We start from the raw sequence: 18,736 nt of genomic DNA, 5'->3' as shown, positions 1-18,736 counted from the left end.
GCGCGGGCCGCTCCTCAGACCGCGCTCCCTCTTGCCTGCTTGCTGTTGGCTGTGCTCGCCTGCCCTGCGGGGGTATGAGACCCGGCCCCTGAGCGTTGCCGGGAGCTGTGCGCGGCCGAGTGCCCCCGGAGGCGCGTGCGGCCGTCGGGCGCCTGAAGCCCGTACAGCGATCCTGCGGCACCTGACTGGGGGGCCCTGACGGGGGCGCATCCATCGCTCCCTTCCCCTGTAGGCATATAATTGGACAAGAGCGGACCTGGTGTCAACGCGCATTCCCGCTTTGACTGGATGCACACAGTGCGGTGAGTGAACCCCGGGTGGAATTGCCGGCACAAATTATGGGACCCTGTGCATTTCACCTGCTCTGTGCCTGTTGCGGGCAGAGTCCCCCCTGTTGCAGAAGCTATTGACTGACCTAGCCTACTCTGCTCAACATTATGCGCTGCCCTGCCCCATGGCTACTTAAAATGTGCCCAGCTGACACTGCCGACTACTGCGACCGCAGTACGGCCTGTAGTGGGGGCACTGCTTTGCCAGCAGAGTGATAAGCACTCAGGAGGGTTCAGAGTCTTCCTGGTGAGGCCCTGGACATAACACATCGGGGCGCAAACCGACGTTACGCTGTTATCCTTGCTACGGCCTACATCGGGACGTGGGGCGAGACAAGTGGTGAGACTTTTTACCCCCTCCCCCTCGGTTACATCCGAGGGCGACCTGCTTAGAACTTTACTTGAGACTAGGGGGCCGCGGACGGACGGACTCTCCCCCCATCTGTGAACCCTAGCAGCGTGCAGCGAGACTGCAGGACTAGGCCGTAGGAGGTAGGGTTGGTGTCCCCAGCTGATATTCCTGCTGTGCTTCTGACAGGGAGATTGCCTACGGAGCACAGGACAGTATATGTACGGGAGGGAAGAAGGCGCTGCGAGACCTGCCATTTCGGGCCTGGCCTGAGTAGTGTGCATTGTAAGGGCTGCGGGGGTCGGTCATTTTGTGCGATTGCTCTGGACTGTTCACCTTTGCACTACCCCACTGCGCGAGCTGTCATCCGGCCACGAGGGGATCCTCACGCGACGATAGGATGGGGCGAGTAGACAGAACTCAATCAAAACTCTTGTTTGAACCGAAGAGGTCCAAGACCGGAAAACCTCCCTCGGAGGACAGATTTGGCCAACAGGAACGCGTTGCAGAGGACCCGCCCCAAGACATCCGCGGCCTTCTGTTGACCATGGAGAAGAACCTACAGGGCGGGATAACTTCCCTAGGCACCAAGATGGATGCGCTCACGTACAGAATGGACCGCATGGCCGAAAGGTTAGACAAGCACGCAGAAAGGCGGGACATGTCAGAGTGCAGGCTGAAGGAGATGGAGGAGGCGCAGACTGCCCTTGATACTGAGTACAAACAGTTGGGAAAAGTGCTCCAGATCCTACAGGACAAAGCAGAAGACCTGGAGGCTCACTCCAAGTGCTGTAATCTACGCATTACGGGGCCTGCCAGAGATAACTCCTACTGGGTATATGGAGCTCTTCATCGAGAAGCTTTTAAAGTCCCTCCTGGGCGACGCCTCCTTCTCAGGAATGTTTGTTCTGGAGAGCGCTCACCGCTCGCTTGGCCCTAGGCCAAAACCAGGAGCGCCCCCAGACTGATAATCGCAAAATTGCTAAACTACAGGGACCCTGCTGTGGCCCTCCGCCTAGCACGTGAGAAGGAACTGCTAAGATTCGAAGGGTCAACAATCTCACTGTTCCCGGACTTTACGGCCAGGGTACAGGAGCCTGTTTGCTCCCATGAAAAAACAACTCCGCGACCTTGGGACTGATTACTCTATGCTGTACCCTGCTAGGCTGAGGTTCAACCGACAGGGGCGTTCGCTCATTTTCACTCACTTTAAGGCCCTAAAAAAAGTGTTGAAAGACTGGATGAAGGACCATAGATCCCACCCGGAGCGACAAGTCCTTGATGAAGTGTCAGGAGGTACAATGGACGAGCAGGACTGAATGCTACATGAAGACTCTTGCTGCTGAGTATGCCTAATTGCTGTTGGGGGTCGGAAGGGTTGGTTTCTGTGGGTCTGGGTTTGGGTTTGAGGAGTGATCGGTTGGACAATCATGCCTGGTTCCTCGTGCATCCCCGCTGGTAGACTTATTGTCCTGCTTGCGCTGCGGGGGGTGGCAAGCTTGTTGTTGCATCTCTATGGGATCACCCCGTGGCTCCTCTTATAGTGCATGTTCTCTGGGCCTCCACCTGGGTTGCGAATGTTGATGGTGGTCGCTAGATTTGGTATATTATTATAGATATGGGTGATCTCTGTGCTGATCCTGATATTAAGGTTTATTACACGCCCATACCTTGGGGAGCCCTGCTGTACTATGCTCCCCTACACTTCATTGCAGCTGCATGTATCCACGACTGGCGGATTGGGGAGTTTGGCCTTCACAGGTCACAAAAACTCTCCACTTTGCGAGCTACATCCACCTCGGAGTGAATCACACCTGCGATGTGTTTTGTTGTTGGGGGAGGGGTGGGGCGATTTTTCTTTGGGATGGAGGGATGGGATCACAGTCATGTTGGGGTTGGGCAGGCGTGGGTGGGGACTTGGGGGGTTGACTTGTGGAACTGCTATGCTCTCAATGTTACTGATTGCTTTTGTATGTTGCTATATTGCGAGATTAGGATTGCATTGCTTACCTCTTCATGCATCTGTTCTTCTAAGAGCAGGGGGTGGATACTTGTTGGGAATGTTTTTTAATGCATTTTTTGTTGTATTAGGTTGCGTTATACAGCTTAGGCATGGCTCTGTTCGGATACGCCGCTTCTGGTTCTCCCTCATCATCATGCAATCTCGCGACTGACACCCCAGTGACTAACTCTGGGGGTACTCTTGACTCACTGGTATTACTCACCTGGAACGTGCGCGGTCTCAATGACCACTGTAAAGTCCGCAAAATCTTAAGCTACCTCTACAGACATAACATAGACATTACCCTCCTACAGGAGACCCACCTTCACCCGGACAGTCCCATTTTACGCTCCAAAGGCCTATTGAGCAATACTCATACTGCGGGCTTTACATCGCATGCTAGGGGAGTCATGACTTGGGTGAACCCGAAGACATCTGTAACGTTGACGCCCTTAGTATCGGGTGGGGAGGGTAGATACGCTTTCTCCAAATGCTGCGGGAAGGGGCTTGAAATTTTCCTTATAAATGTCTATGGCCCTAATTATGACGATCCAGATTTTTACACAAACCTGATGACTATCACACAACCATATGCTCAAGACCATATATTGTGGGGTGTTGATTTTAACTTTACCAGACAACCTACCATTGACAGGTTGGACGGCCCGGATAGAAGACCTTCAGCCTCAGCCAGGGTAGTTGAGTCGACGCTTTTGAGGTTTGACATGTGTGACGTGTGGCGGCATAGATATCCACGCAAGGGCGGCTACATGCACTACTCCGCACAGCATAATATCCACACGAGAATAGATTAATGGTTCGCCTCTCGATGCCTGCTTCACCAGGTTCGTGCATGTAGGATCCTTCCCCGCACTTACTCTGACTATTCTCCATTGGTAATAACACTTTCTTTCCCTAAGAAACGAATCCCCCGGTGAGCGGTGAGAGTGGCGCTCCGCACCTGCTTCCTGTCGACCTACTGTGGGGGGCTGGCCACGTCGGGCGTCCAGTCCTACTACCAGGCGTCGCACCTGCTTGTCCTTAACGAATGGTGGTATGGGGATCGAGGTGACCCGACCTATGCCCTAGAGAGATATATGATGGACCCGGACACGCTCCATACTATCCTATACTCGGCGGCTATCCGGAAGAGGCTTCCAATGGTCACCCAGGTAGTTTTCAGAGTGTGGCGCGACGCTCTCCGCCGCATGGGATGGTGGAATAGATTAACGAGCGAGACTCCCCTGTGGCCCAATGGGAGGTTGCCAGGCTTGGCTTCACTGCAGGGCTTCGAAGGCTGGGATGCCATTGGCATCTCGGCGCTGGGCCATGTTCTAAAGGGCACGACCCTCAAATCATTCCAAGCACTGCGGGAGGAATACGACATGCCCCAGTCCCAATTTTTCAGATACCTACAGCTCCGACACGCTCTGGCCCCCGCAATAGCGGACATAACGTCCTTACCAGAATTTAGCCCCTTAGAAGCTAAGATATTTATGGGGGAATTGGAAACCAAGAAAATTTCGACTATATACCAAACATTGGTGACCCATTGTTCCCCCTCTCTTGCTAAACTGCGGGCGGTCTGGGAGGATGAGCTGGGGGAGTTGGAGGAGGAAGACTGGAGGGAAGCCCTGGAAGCCCCTAGGGGAGCAGCGATAGCAGTGCGCCTGCGCTTTATCCAGTTTAAGTACCTACATAGGGCGTACTTTACGAGGGAGCGACTGTGGAAGGCGGGCTGATAGCCTCCCCGGAGTGTCTGAGGTGTGGAAGTGCGATAGGCTCCTTCTTACATACGGTATGGGAATGTGTACGGCTGCAGAAATTTTGGACTGGCGTGTGGGACTACCTCGAGGAAGTTTTGGCATGGGAACTCCCCCGCACACCGAAACTGGGCCTCCTTCATGTTATGGAGCAAGTAGGGGGTAATAGATACAAACGACACCTGCTTCTTCTGGGTCTCACGGTGGCCAAGAGGGACATAGCCCAAGCTTGGAAGGCCCCCAGGGCTCCCCTGGTAGAGGTGTGGAAGCGAGGCATGGACTTCAACATGGGTCTGGAACGCCCAATCTTTGAGGCCAGGGGCTGCCCCAAAAAGCACTATCGGATCTGGAAGAAATGGGCAGACTATAGGGGCCTGTTACTAGACCCCCCGACAACTCGGGCCTCTGATATAGACCTTATTCACACTGCCCCTGAGTGAACTGAACCACATGCTGTTATTGAGATGCTTAAGCTCCTGTTCTGGACAATGTCAACACCGTGCAGGGTGGGGGGTGGGTACTGGGCTGAATTACGGGGAGGGGGGTTCAGGGGAATGTTGATTGAATATTTTGATTATAATTGCACTTATAAGCTCACTGTCTTCCTGCTTCAATGGAAGCAGTGTTTCTTTTCTATTCTGTTAACTGCTAAAACCAAATAAAATTTGTTCTGAAAAAAAGAAACGAATCCCCCAATTTTTATGGCATTTCACGCCCTACTCCCTCCTTGACACTGTTTTTAAAGAGGAATTAGCCATGTCCATTGAGACGTTTTTTGAGGCAAACGTAGGATCGGTAGAATCTTTCCAGACTGTCTGGGAAGCCTTTAAGGCATACATTAGGGGGATCACTATCTCTAAACATGCGGGGGTCCCCTAGTCGATACGTGGCAGATTAACGGCCTTGGAGCACAGATTAAAGGATCTAGAGTCCTTTTGTGAGGCGGACCAGAATACAGCCCTTACTAATGAGTTAGCGCAGACGCTTCAGGAGTATCAAGAGGAAGCGGATGCCGAAATAAAGCATTTTGGGAAATATGCCACCGCCAGATCATATGGCGAAGGGGAGCGTCCGGGGAAGGTTCTTGCGCTAATCCTTAAGCAACGCAGCAACAGAACTACGATACATGGCATTGAGCCTCCTCCGGGGGATCCCCCGCTCACGGAGTCCCAGGTTGCGGAGAAGTTCCGGGAATATTATTCAGACCTTTATTCCTCTCGTGGCTCCGGCCCGGAAGAGCGCATTCTTGACTACTTGACCCATATTGAACTGCCTAGGCTGTCCAACCTCCTCCGCCATTTTCTTATACGCCCGATCGAGCGCGAAGAGATAATTCTAGCACGCTCGGAGATGAAGGCGGGGAGTGCTCTTGGGAGTGACGGCCTCACTGTACCCTTTTATAAGGCGTTCCAGGACCTCTTGCTACTGCACCTACTCACATTATTTGAGGATATATGTACATCCGGAACGATGCCCCAGACTATGCGAGAAGTGATCCTGGTTACCATACTTAAACCAGAGAAAACCCAAATGACTGCGCCTCGTACAGACCTTTAACACTTATGAATGTTGACACAAAAAAATTTGCGACGTTGCTGGCTAATCGTCTAACTCCACTGGTCACTACCCTGGTAGCTCCGGAGCAGGCTGGCTTCGTACCCAGCCGGAACCTAACATACAACTTGCGGACTGACCGGGAGCACACCATCCCGGGCGGACGTGGTTTGCCCCGCTCCTGCAAGGTGGAAGTACTGCCCAAACTCGGCGACTCGGTGGGTGTGTAGCAGGGCCCCGCCGCAAATTTGTCCTCCGCCCGCCTCTCAGGGGTCTCAGGGAGCAAGCAGGGTTCCAGTTGTCAAGGCCAGGTACCAGGAGACAGCAGCACTTGAGTCCACCCCTGTCTAGAGAGGGCCACGCAAGCCGCGCACCCACCAGCCACCCCAGGGTAAACCTCCGCAGCCCACGGAGCTCAGAGCCAGGCTTCTGCACTCACCAGCAGAGTCCCGCTGACTGCCTTCCACCCTCCAGGGCAGCCCGTTGTCTCCACGGCCGGCCGGGTCCCACCTGCGCCGATCTCCCTGTCGTACTAATGCTGCCACGCTAAGCGCAGGGACCTCTCCGCAGTTCCAGTGCACCACCTCCTCCGCGGCTACCGTGTTCCGGGCCCCCACTCATCCGCCGCCCAAATCAACACCAGACACTTGCCACTGTCTCAATGCAGGGATAAGGAGACAGCGCGCCGTGGGCCCAGTTCCCCCCCCACCCCCACTCCAAGGGCCAAGCTGGTGGGCAGATGTACTTGCTTCTCACTGGACACCCCTCTGTTTTGCCAGCAGCGCAGGCCCCTACTTGCATGGTCCTTCTTGCCCAGGGCAGACAGTATCCAGGATGGCTGGCGGGGCAGGCCTGAGCATGGGGTCCACAAGAAGCACCGCAGCGCGCTTCAGGTGGCAGGGCTAAAAGGCAGAGGAACCGCTCCCGCTTCAAGCGCCTCCGCTGAGTTAGGGGCCGGAGAAGTTCTAAAATGGCGGGCGAGCGGGAAGCCAGCTAGGCAGGACCCCCTCAGGAGACAGCCGTAGCCTCCCTGCCACCCCCCCCGGCACCTTGCCTGCAGGGCCGCCGGGAGGTATTCAGAGTCCCCCGTAGGATCAGGGCAGCGAGATCAGCGCAGCGGCGATGTCCGCCTCTCCGGGGTTGCTGCGGTCCGTTAAGAGAAAATGACAGGCGCGCCCGCAAATGGCCAGGAGTCTCGCAGCCGGTGCATTGCCCGTAAGCCTCCGACAGTTTGCTAAGCCGCCTCACCTCTCGACACCGTAAGGGCCGTCTGCATCTGGTCTACAGTGATGAAGCTCGGGGGCTCAGTCAGGCACCGTAGCTCTCGACCAGGCCGCAGTCCCTGCCTCCCCGATCCGTGGTGGGTCCGTGTTGTGGAGGCCTCCGGTGGCAATCGAGCAGATCGACAGCGTGCATGCAGCCCTCTGATGCCGTTCTCGAAGTCCCCAGTTCCTGTACTGCTCCAGCGTGGCCCTCAGTGAGCCACTACCCTCCTCCAGGGGGGCTCCGCAGGATGCCGACACTGTCCACTCACACCAGGGCCCAGAAGGCCCCGATCTCCAAGATGGCGACCACGACCTGGCAGGGCAGCGCGCTCATCCGCTGGGTCCGATCTCGTCACCCCCCGCCGGTTCCGGGTCTCAGCAAGGCTCAGCTCCGCCACCCAGCTACTTCCGCCATATGGGGAGCCGAGTCGTGGCCCCCCCGCTGCTATCGAGCTGCTTAAGATCGCTAAAGATGCTGGTGGCGGCCCGGGGCCACGACGTGCGCCCTACTGCATTGTCAGTTAGGCCACGCCTCAAAATACTTTTTAAGTGGGCCTATATATTGGTAGAACCGAGGAAACATTCAGATTGCTTTTCCCATCCTCCACATTCCATTCCTAATGTTAATGGCGCTTAAGGCATCCAGTTTTCAAATTGCTTTTAGTCCTGTAATGCTCCTTAGCCAACAGGTGGTGAAGGATTCGAGATGGCGTAATTCAACAGGAATATGGAGCTCACCTTGTACATCTAAATGAAAATTGCTATCTTTGTGCTTTCCTTCTACTTTTTATGTCATTGGTTTTTCAATTATGCCTAAGTGTATTATTCTCTTTAATTTTCTACTGTTTTATAGGCTTTGAGCAAAGCCCTTTTGGCGCTTCGTGCAGAAATGACTGCTCACGCTGAACAACAAATTATTGCTTTAGCAGCACAAAAGGAGGATAACCTAAATGTTCAGCAGATTGTTGATAGACACACCAAAGATCTGAAAGTAAGTTGTCCTGAAGAGACTCCTTATATTTTAAATGCATCATAGTTTGCTTGTTAAACTGGTCAGGAAAGACAGCTTCATTTAATGTTTAATTTGGTGCATATGTATTTTAAAGTACTTGGTTGTTCCAGACAAGCGGTTCTTAACATTTGGACTAATGTGGGCCCCAACTGAATCATTACTGGAATCCTGGGACTTTCCCGTAGTCATTATTGGAAGTCTGGGACCCCCGACGCAAGCAATATCTATGATTTGAACCTCAAAATAATACACAAAAATACAAAACCAAGTATACACAAAACAAACGCTCAAACATTGAAATGTTTTGTTTAATTCACAATTAAATATAGGAAAAGTTTTCTCTTTTTCAATTTTGCTTCTTCATTATTTGTACATACTTTATTAATTTTAATTTAATAATATATTTAATTTTGTATAACATTTACCGGCACCCTGAGTAGGCCTAGCGGACCCTCGGAGTCATCAGACCAAATGTTAAGGACCATTGTTCTAGACAATAAATGCATCATGCTATGCCATTGCTTTCTGTGTTTTTTTGGCCGATTGCTTCATTTAAAAGATTCATTTCTATCTAGATAACATTTTAAGTGCTTGCTGCGCGTTGACATTAGTGTTTAAAATGCAATGGAACGAGCCTATGGAACATTGCCCTGCAGCTCGTTTTTCAAGATGCTGATTTCCAAACTAGGAGGGGTGTTTTCGGGATTGGCTAAATTAGCGAATCTAAACATTCAGATTATAATTGGCACTTGTGCTTACCTTTTCCCTGTAGTCACCTTGGTTTACAGTGATCTCCATATTTATTTAATTTGTTCCAATTTTATTATCACTGTTTTGCTGTATATATTTGGCAGTTTTTTTAGTAGGCTATTGCCTACACACCACTGTTTGCTCTGATTGTAAAGTTTACTTTTTCATCTTTTACAACGTTGGGATTGTCCACTAATGTGTTCTGTTTGATGAGCTTGTGCAATTCTCTCATATTGAATCTATTTATTTATAACCATGGAACTATTCCCAGCGTTTGGTGTGCATTACTATACAAACCTTTTTCACATAGTTTTCAGACACTGTTTAATTAAGACCCTTATAATCTATGTAGAAACTGTGCATGTTAACAAAGCATTTTCGTGTATACCTTCCTGTTCTCACAAAGTTCAGGTACATCTTTAAGAAGTGTCACATGGGGGAAGGGGGTCTCCTACAGGCTTATGCATGAAAGTGCAGTCAAATGAAGTACATTAAAATGAAATTCGAGCACAGTTATTAAAATTAGATGGTTATAATACATTATGATGCCCCAGGATAGGTTACTGAGATCTTAGTTTAATGAATGAAATCACTCCTGAAAATTTCCCGCTGCTCCCTAGGAAATGAAATGATTGAAGAGGCATGAACAGTCACTTAACTGTGTTTGAGCATTTCTAACCACATGGTGAAAACACATGGTGGAGAAGCCTGATGTGCTCGAATAGACCGTTGCCTTGGTCACAGTACTACATGTCAAGATGTATGTATCTAAAGCTGGCTTTCATCAGCTCTCTAGAACAGCAGCATTGGGCAAACAGTAAAGACCGAAGAACATGTCTTTCAAAGCCAAGGTTCAAGATAGGGTTTTAGACAGACATACAATGATGAGACATTCTTCTTAAAGCACATGGATGATGCCTTGCAGAGTAATAAGTCAGAAACCACACGCTGGTCAATATTGTAAAACAGACCACTTTTTGTGGATCCAGGTGATTCCACTCTTACAGATGACACTCCTCCCACTGTGATTTGCGACACAGGCAGTAATTTATTTATTTATTTTTAATTTTTTAAAGTTTGATTTTATTGAAGATAAAAGAAAAAAGGGAAGGGAGGAAGAGAGAGAGGAAGAAACAGGAAAAGGATATGACAATAATTTACAATTTAAGGGATAAATTACAATAGCTAATACAATAAAATCTCATAAAAGGTATGTAAGATGAGCATGAAATAACATGAGCAAAAATATATAAGAAAAGCAAATGTACTATATGATTATTATGAGAATAACATTTAAAGCAAAGGAAAATAAATTCATGGTGGTTTGTGGACTTCAACAACAGCAGGATCCAAGGAGGAGTTCATTGATGCATTGGAGGAAAGAAATGTTACTAAAGGAAGCCAAATAAGGTCTCGTTTAATTGCTAGGGAAACGGGAGATACAAAGTTAGTATCTAGCCGGTGATGGAAACAGACTGCATTCCACCAAGAACGATAGGACACATTCGCAGCTTGCTTCCAGTTAGACGTTATAATGTGGAAAGCAACAGCTATTAAGAGGTCAAGGAGTAGGTAATGGCGAGGAGATTGAGGGAGGTCAGGCGAAAGGGAGCCTAGAAAAATAAGATCCGGGGAGAAGGGAATCTGAAAATGGACAATCTTTTGAATTTGGATCCATACAGAATTCCAGAACTTGGATACATGTGGGCAGTCAAAAAGCATGTGTTTTGGGTCTGCTGATGGGAAAGGGCAAGACCAACAGGTAGGAGGTGTCTCTGAAGAAAAACGGGACAGGGAGAGTGGGGTAAACAAAACTCTGTTATAAATAAAGTACAACTTTTGGGTGGCGTTAGCAGCTCTAGAGGTTTTATGAAGTTTGTTCCAAACTTTATCCCAAAGAAGAACCGACCATTCTCGAGAAAAATCAGATTCACAAGCAATCTCAGTTTTAGATTTCGCACGATCAACTGTGCAGCGGAAGGAATTATAAAGGGAAAAGGCTGAAGGGGTAGAATCTAGTAAGGAGGAAGTGGCTTGACGATCTAAAGGAATACCATTAGATGTCGGAAATGATTGGAGATAAGAGATAAGAACAGGCAAAAGCAAGTCATATTGTGGGCGGGCACTAGAGGGTAACAGAAAAGAGGATTGAAGTTCCGGGAAGCAGAGAGGGACATTGTGAGAAAGCAATTGCGATATCCAGCATAATCCTCGAGAATGCCAGACCTTCCAGTAAATTGTACGATTACGAATTTTAAGTTGAAAATTAAACCAGATAGGATGTTCATGGAAAGTAAGAATGGAAGGATATGATGAAGATAAAAAGGGATGAAGAAGAGCACGACAATGAGATATAATAGAAGTATGGAGACGAGCGGGATAAGACGCGAAGGATAGAAATTCCCGGAAAGTGAAGGGAGAAATGAAAGAAGATTCCATAGTTAACCATAAGGGAGGATAAAATGGAGGGTCTGCCGAAAGCCAACGGTTTGTCTGTTTTAGAGAAAAAGCGCTATGATATTTTCTGAAGTCGGGGAAGCGGACACCAGCCTGAGCTTTATCTTTTCGAAGTGTAGCAATGGCTATCCTAGGGCATTTGCCATGCAAAAGGAATGTTAAAAGCAAAGAGTACATTTTTTTGAAGTAAGAAGCTGGAATACGCATTGGGAGCATAGAGAGGGTATAGAGAAGGAGAGGAGAAAACATCCTCTTTATAGAATTAAGTCTACCCCACCAAGATGAAAAGAGTGGGTGCCAACGAGTAATAGCCGTTTCCATCTTCTTAGAAATATAAGCAAAATTCAACTTGAGAGTCTCCGACAGACTGGGTGCGAACAAGACACCTAGAAATTTAATTTTGGATGACAAGAGAAACCAGATTGAGTGAAATAATGTTGCAGACAAAGGGGATTCAAAGAAAGGACTTCACATTTATCGACATATAGGCGATAACCAGAGACAGCAGAATAAGAGGAGGCTTGCTGCAGAAAGGGAGACAAAGATGAAGGAGGATCGGAGCAGTAAAACAGGATATCATCCGCATAAACCGAAAGTTTAACTTGATTGGAACCAAAACGAAACCCAGATATTTTATCATCTTGACGAATTCTTAGTAAGAAAGGGTACTAGCGCTAAAACAAATAATAAAGGGGAAAGAGGGCAACCTTGACGTACACCTCTATGTAAGGAGAAATAGTCTGAAGTCATCCCATTAACAAAAATGGACACTTGGGGGTTAGAGTAGAGTAAGGAGATAATTGAAATAAATTTAGAAGGAATGCCAAACCAACGGAGAGCCTGGAACATAAAATCCCTATCGAAAGCTTTTTCGGCATCTAAGGAGATAGCTGCAAAAGGGGTGTCTAACCGCGAGGCTTTGCTGAGAATATTAAGAAAAACTTGCGAATTGTCTGAGGAAAGACGGCCTTTAGCGAACCCGGATTGTTCGGGGCCAATTAAATCAGGCAAGAGGGGATCCAATCGCAGAGCAAGAATTTTAGCTAGAATCCTATAGTCCGTATTGACCAAAGAGATCGGGCGATAATTCTTGCAGAGAGAGTGCTCTTTATCCTCTTTGGGAATTAAGCAAATTAAAGCCTGTTGAAAGGAACCACTCGAAGACCCCGCTGTGAGAAAGGATTGAAATAAAAGTAGAAGTTTAGGAAGAAGGAGGGAGGCAAAATGATTATAGAATTCGATGGTGAAGCCGTCTGGACCAGGAGCTTTGCCATGCCTTAGCTTAGAAACCGCAAAAGAGATCTCGGAAAGTGATATATCAAGATCCAAAGAATCTAAATTAACATGGGAAGTTGGAGGAAAGGGAAGGGATTGGAAATAGGAAAAAAGCTCCGAAGGTGTGGGAACTTGTTCACGAGTATATAGGTTATCATAGAAATTGACAAATTCTGAGAGAATGTCTTTGTCTTTAAAACAGGAGTCACCAGAGGAGGTCCGTATAGATTCAATCTTCGTACGTTCTTGTCTTATTTTTAAGTAGTTGGCCAGGAGTTTACCCATCTTACTTTTGCCACCATAGTATCGGGAATTGCATTTTAATAAAAGATTAGAGGCTGCTTCAGTTGTGAATTTATTAAAAGAGATTTTCGCCTCAAGAAGTTTAGTAAGAGAGGTGTCTGAATTAGAGGAGTAATAGTCATGTTCTAAGCATTTGATCTCAGCTAGAATTTGAGCTGATTTGGCCTCCCTAAGCTTTTTCGTTGTGCCAGAAAATTGATAATAAAACCTCTAGAGGCTGCTTTGAATGAGTCCCTAACAATAACAAAAGAGGACTCAGGAGTGTGATTAATAAGGAAAAATTCAGTGGCGAATGTGGAAAAATCAGAGCAAAAAGTGGGATCTTGAAGCAGACTGTTGTTGAACCTCCATCTGCCTGAAGGAGGAGAAAACGGAAGGAGATCCAAGTCCACAAAGACATGGGCATGGTCAGAGAGTAGAATGGAACCTATTTTAGAACGAATGGCATGCTGGGATAGGGATTTGCTAAGGAAAATATGATCAATACGAGATTGGGATTGGTGGGGAAAAGAGAAAAAACGATACTCTCGAAGGTCTGGGTTGCATAATCCCAAGATATCTACCAGAGCGTTATTCTGGAAGGTTTTGACAAATTGAGAGTGCAACTTGGAGGGTCCAAATCTGACTTTAGAGTGACGATCGAGAAAGGGGTCCATAATTTGATTACAGTCACCACCAAACAAAATGTAATCCCCCAAGAGGGAAGCTAGCTTATCAGAGATAGAGGGCCAAAAAGATCTATCAACTCCAGTAGGGGCGTAAACATTAAATAGAACAAGGGAAATATTATCAACAAGCAAATGAACAATGACCCAACGGCCGTTAACATCACATTCATGAGAAACTGAAGCAATATTTAACTTTTTATGCAACAAAATCACACCATTCTTCTTATCAACAGTGGGGGAGCAGAAAACATGACCCACACAACAACGTTTAAGCTTTAAAGCCTCCGCCTCCGAAAGATGAGATTCCTGAAGGAGGGCTACATTCGTATTAAGCCTAGATAGATGCGATAATACCCTTTGCCTTTTAATGGGATTATGTAATCCCTTAATATTCCAAGTTGTAACTCGGAATGAAACGGTACACAAAAGCAATAAACAATAACATGCTCATGAAATGCAAAAACCAAGAACAAATTGGTAAGGTGAAGTAAAGGAGAAATGGCAGAGATGCTAGAAAGGTACAAAGAGAAGAAGATGTAGAAGGGAAGAAGAGAGAAAAGAAGGAGAGAAATTTAAGGAGGGTAGATGATATCGCAAAGATAGTACAAAAGGAAGGGAAAGATAAGGAGATGCTGAAGGAAACAAGTAAGAATGAGAAGAGAAAAAAGAGGACAGGGAGAAGAGGGAAGAAGAAAGAAATAAAAGAAAACAAGAAGACAGTACATGTTCAAAAAGGACGACTGAGAGACGTACTTACTAAAACTGAAAACGCAGACAAGAACGGGGGTGGAGGTGTCGGAAGATGACGGCGACGACACCAAGAGCAGACGCCAGACCTCAAACATCACAGTTCCAAAGGGCAGTGTACAGAAACAAGGTATACATCGGGAAGGAATAAGAGAGGGAAGCATCTGTAAAAATTAGAGAGGAAAGAGGGTAACATATGGGCTGAGTAGAGAACATAAACAGCAAAGGGCAATAACACCGAGGTAAAGTATAGAAGGGTAAAAAGACAACAATAAAAAGAACTACAGATAAAGAACAACATCAGCAAAATTACAAGATCTTCATGAACAATCAGCCAGGTCCGGAGACATCCATAACATCAGGAACGTGCTAGCGAAGGAACGCTTGAAGGACGGCAGGATCTTCATAAGTAGTGGTCTTGTCTTTGTACGTAACTTTGAATAGACAGGGATGAAGAAGTCCATATCGAGCATTGAGGGCTCTGAGTTGCGGCCGCAAGTCCAAGAACCTCTTCCTTCTGTCCGCAGTGGCCTTGGAGACCTCTTGAGACAAATAGAGACGATGACCTTCCCATAGAATTTGTTTTTTGAGTTTAGCAGCTGAAAGAACCTGCAGAAGATCTGTATACTGAAGGAATAGCATGATGACTCCTCTAGGTTTAGCAGAGACCTTGGGACCTAGGCGATGGGCTCTTTGAATGTTGATGGAGGCTAAGGCTGGGGCATCCAAGATCTTTGAGAGAAAGGATTGGAAGAAGGCAGTAGGATTGGACCCTTCCGTAAGTTCAGGAAGGCCGTATAAGCGAAGGTTGTTTCTACGGTTTCTATTTTCCAAATCCTCTGTTTGCTTTTTAAGAAGAAGAACCTCAGCCTCCAATGAAGGGATTCGAGAGCAAGAGGATTGAAGAGAGTCAGTTGACTGTTCCAGGAGGAGAACACGACCGTCTAGGGAGGTCCATTTATCTTGCATTGCCGGCATATTTTTAGTAGTAGCTTCCATGAAGGGTTTAAGAGCACGTAGTTCTTCTAAGATAATGTCCATGGATGAGGGAGAAGCAGAGCATTCAGGTGACGGAGGGTCTTTTTTAAGGCGTTTGGAGGTTGAAGTGGAGACTGCTTTACCACCATTCTGAGACTTAGGGATAGCGCCATGTGAGACCTCCGACCTGGACATTGTAGCTTCTTCTAGATCCTGAGATGGAGTATCCGAATCCGAGCCAATAGGTATTTTGTTGACCGTGGAAAGCTTCAAAACACGGAGCTTCCCCATGTAACAATTCAGAGAGCAACAGCTTACAGAAGGGCGACTGAGCCAAATGACGTGGTGGAAAGATCAGCAATAAAAATAGAAAAACATGGGAGAAGCTAAGACGCAGATTGGAGAGAAAAAAATGAGTGTGAAGGCGTTAGTTCTCCATCAGCAGAGAGAGATAGATCAGAACATACCGTCAAAATAAGGAGTACCAGATGGGTGACTGAATACAGGAGTATAAACAATATCAAGCAAATCGTGGTGTTGAAAGGAAGGCTGAAAACCAGAGTCAATCATGCGTCAGGTCCAAAAAGTTGAGGGAGCATGTTAGCAACAGGCTTAGGTAAATGCAGACAGACAGGTGAAATGCAGATGCTCCAAAAAGCACTGAAAGCAGACCCAAAAGTGCATAGAAAGGCATGAGCGCACAATAACTTTGTTTTCCACAATGAGTGCTGCACCAATGTATCCAAAGTCACAAAAAGCACTGATAAACAACAGTAGGAGGCATTGTAGTCAGCAGTGAGGGAGAGTCATTAACAAAATGGCGGCTGATTAGAAGATTTCAAATCGCGGTATAAAGAGAGCAAAAACAGGCGTTTTAAGGATTGTCTGCTGACAAGGTGATTTCTTTGGGCAGCAGGCTGTTGTGTTATTTCAGAGGAAGGAACGCCTCATAAGAGAAAGTGCGCAGCGCGCACACAATGCACAAAATGGCGGCCGGGACTCGTGAATCCGGCCGAAACGAACAAGTCCGTCAAACAGGCTTCAAAGATGAAGTTGGTGAGGGCGCTGGGCTCACCTCACATTCCAAATGCCAATGATTTGTGCGGCAGCGCTTAGCGATCCAGAACACCGCCGAAAATCACGGTGTAACTGAGGCCGGCGCCGGAGCTCCCGAATCATGCCGCCATCTTCGTTGGCGCTTTAGCCACGCCTGTGCTTGCTAGTTTCTGCCCTTTGAGTATATCACCTGTCACCCACACCTTTCATGTCTAACAAAGGCCGCTTCCTGTGCCGGGTGGTACAGCGGTGGTCTGTGGGAGGGCAGCGGAGCCTCTAACCTGCTCCGGGTGGGGCTCAGGTTACAGTGGCTGTAATGTAGCCGCCACCGAGGCCTCATCTGGTTAATTAGTGTCTCGAAGCCACCGGGCTTCCTTGGCGTGGCCCGGAGTCCCCGCCCACGCCTGTTGAAGCAGATCAGCTTACCTGCCTCTCATGGCATCCCCAGGCTCATCCTCGGGTGACGGCGAGACACTCTCCCTGCAAGAGCACCATCTGAGAGCATCTGCCCGTCCCAGCACAGACAGTAAGAGCATCTGCCCGGACCCACACAGACAGTAAGAGCATCTGCCCGGCCCAGCACAGACAGTAAGAGCATCTGCCGACACAGGCAGTATTAATAGTACTCTCTATCTGGATATGGCCAAGGCTACTCCAGCAACAGAGGTCAGCACAACAGCCTTGTGCCTAAGAAAAATGGAGGTTCCAAATTCCATGGCCAAGACAATACAAAGTAATTGGGAGTTTCTAATTCTGCACCTCATATCAGTCGATGGGGAGATGAATCTGATTTTGCCTCAGACTGGAAGATCATGTTACATCATTGGGCGCCTCAGGTAGCGGAGTCCAGCCATACCCTGGAATTTCTATGGAACCCACTATCATGGGAGCACCATCCCCGCCTTCAGGACCTGCAGCAGGAGATCCCCGCCCTGCTTCTCACTGATGCAGTCTGGCAAATGCCCAGGAGCCTGCACACTTAAATATTCTTCTGTAGGTAGTTCCTGTTGAAGAAGATAAGTGTATGAAGCCCTGTCCTGTATCTGAAGAAGCTGAACGAACTCCTCAAGAAGACACTCTTATAAAATTGTCACTTTCAGGAGATTCTCGTTTTCCTAAAGGAAGGAAGGTTTGACTTCTCAAGACTCCCGAGACACATGTTTCCATACCACGATGCACAAAAATCTGAGACTATATCAGAGGGTCTCTGTAGCAGGGCCGCATTAGCAGTTCACAACACTTTCCCTTTGGTTTGACGTGTGCCATGAGGATTTTACCAAATACCCGGATGCATAGCAATCAGTTAAAATTGAATTCAGAAAAAAATGAAATCATTATCCTCAAACACAAACTCCTGCATTGGACTCCTGCACACTGGCCCTTGGAGTTGCCAGATTTATTTACCAACAAGACAGACAATATCACATCAGACCGCTGCTGAAAGAGCTTCACTGGCTCCTGGTGGAGCACCGTTCGCTGTTTAAACAGGATGCATCCTATTTAAAGCCATACACTGTATCGGTCCTAAGTATATATCTCCGAGAATCCTCAAATACTTCCTCCAGCGCACCTTAAGATCCATGCACATGAATCTATTTGCAGTCCCAAGATTCAGATGCAAACGGACAGGAGGGCCATGGTTCTCTATACTGGGCCCTCAACTTTGGAACTCTTTGCCTACAGCCCTGAACTAGAAATGGACTACCTGCGTGTCCGAAAAATGCTGAAGACTTGGCTTTTTACTCAAGCGTACAATTAGGTTGGACTTCCTGATATCGGTCACTCCATAACAAATTTCCGCACCAAGAGACCTGCAGGTGAATGTGTGCTTTAGAAAGTCACAATAACATAACCTGGAGGCAGCTCATCTCACAAAGGAGGTGCACCAGGTGTTTCTAGTGGACGATTGGCATTTTAAAGATTTGTTGTCACAGGAAGCAAGGATGTCCACTAAAGCATGTATATTCCTTTTTTGATCTGCTGGACCTCACTTTAAACAATGGTGAGTTGACAATTCTTCAATCTGTAAACCTGATCTGCCATTCTAGACATTGTTCAGGGTAACAATACCCTCTCAAGTGTGCATTTCAGAGTTGGTTTCCATAATTGGTTTTCAAGACCTTGGACATTTGCAAATGGAGTACAATCCATGACAGCTGAAGGAGGTAGGCTTAGTATATGGTGCACACTTATTCAAGCTGTGCACCTTGCACTAATCCAGGCAACCC

At 47.6% G+C, this 18,736-nt stretch overlaps 1 protein-coding gene across 1 annotated transcript in view; it reads left to right on the top strand.

The window, feature by feature from the left end:
• The window catches only part of CEP290 (centrosomal protein 290), a 1,386,965-nt gene that overhangs the window by 828,527 nt on the left and 539,702 nt on the right, over positions 1 to 18,736 (top strand). Inside the window, exon 38 of the mRNA XM_086918001.1 lies at positions 8,116 to 8,253. Coding sequence (XP_086774127.1) covers positions 8,116 to 8,253 — 138 coding nt within the window. The remainder of the gene's footprint in view (positions 1 to 8,115; positions 8,254 to 18,736) is intronic.

Source organism: Lissotriton vulgaris, chromosome 1_1 (assembly GCF_964263255.1).
Source record: "Lissotriton vulgaris chromosome 1_1, aLisVul1.2, whole genome shotgun sequence".
Classification (NCBI taxonomy): domain Eukaryota; kingdom Metazoa; phylum Chordata; class Amphibia; order Caudata; family Salamandridae; genus Lissotriton; species Lissotriton vulgaris.
This window is presented reverse-complemented; position numbering and strand designations above follow the sequence as displayed.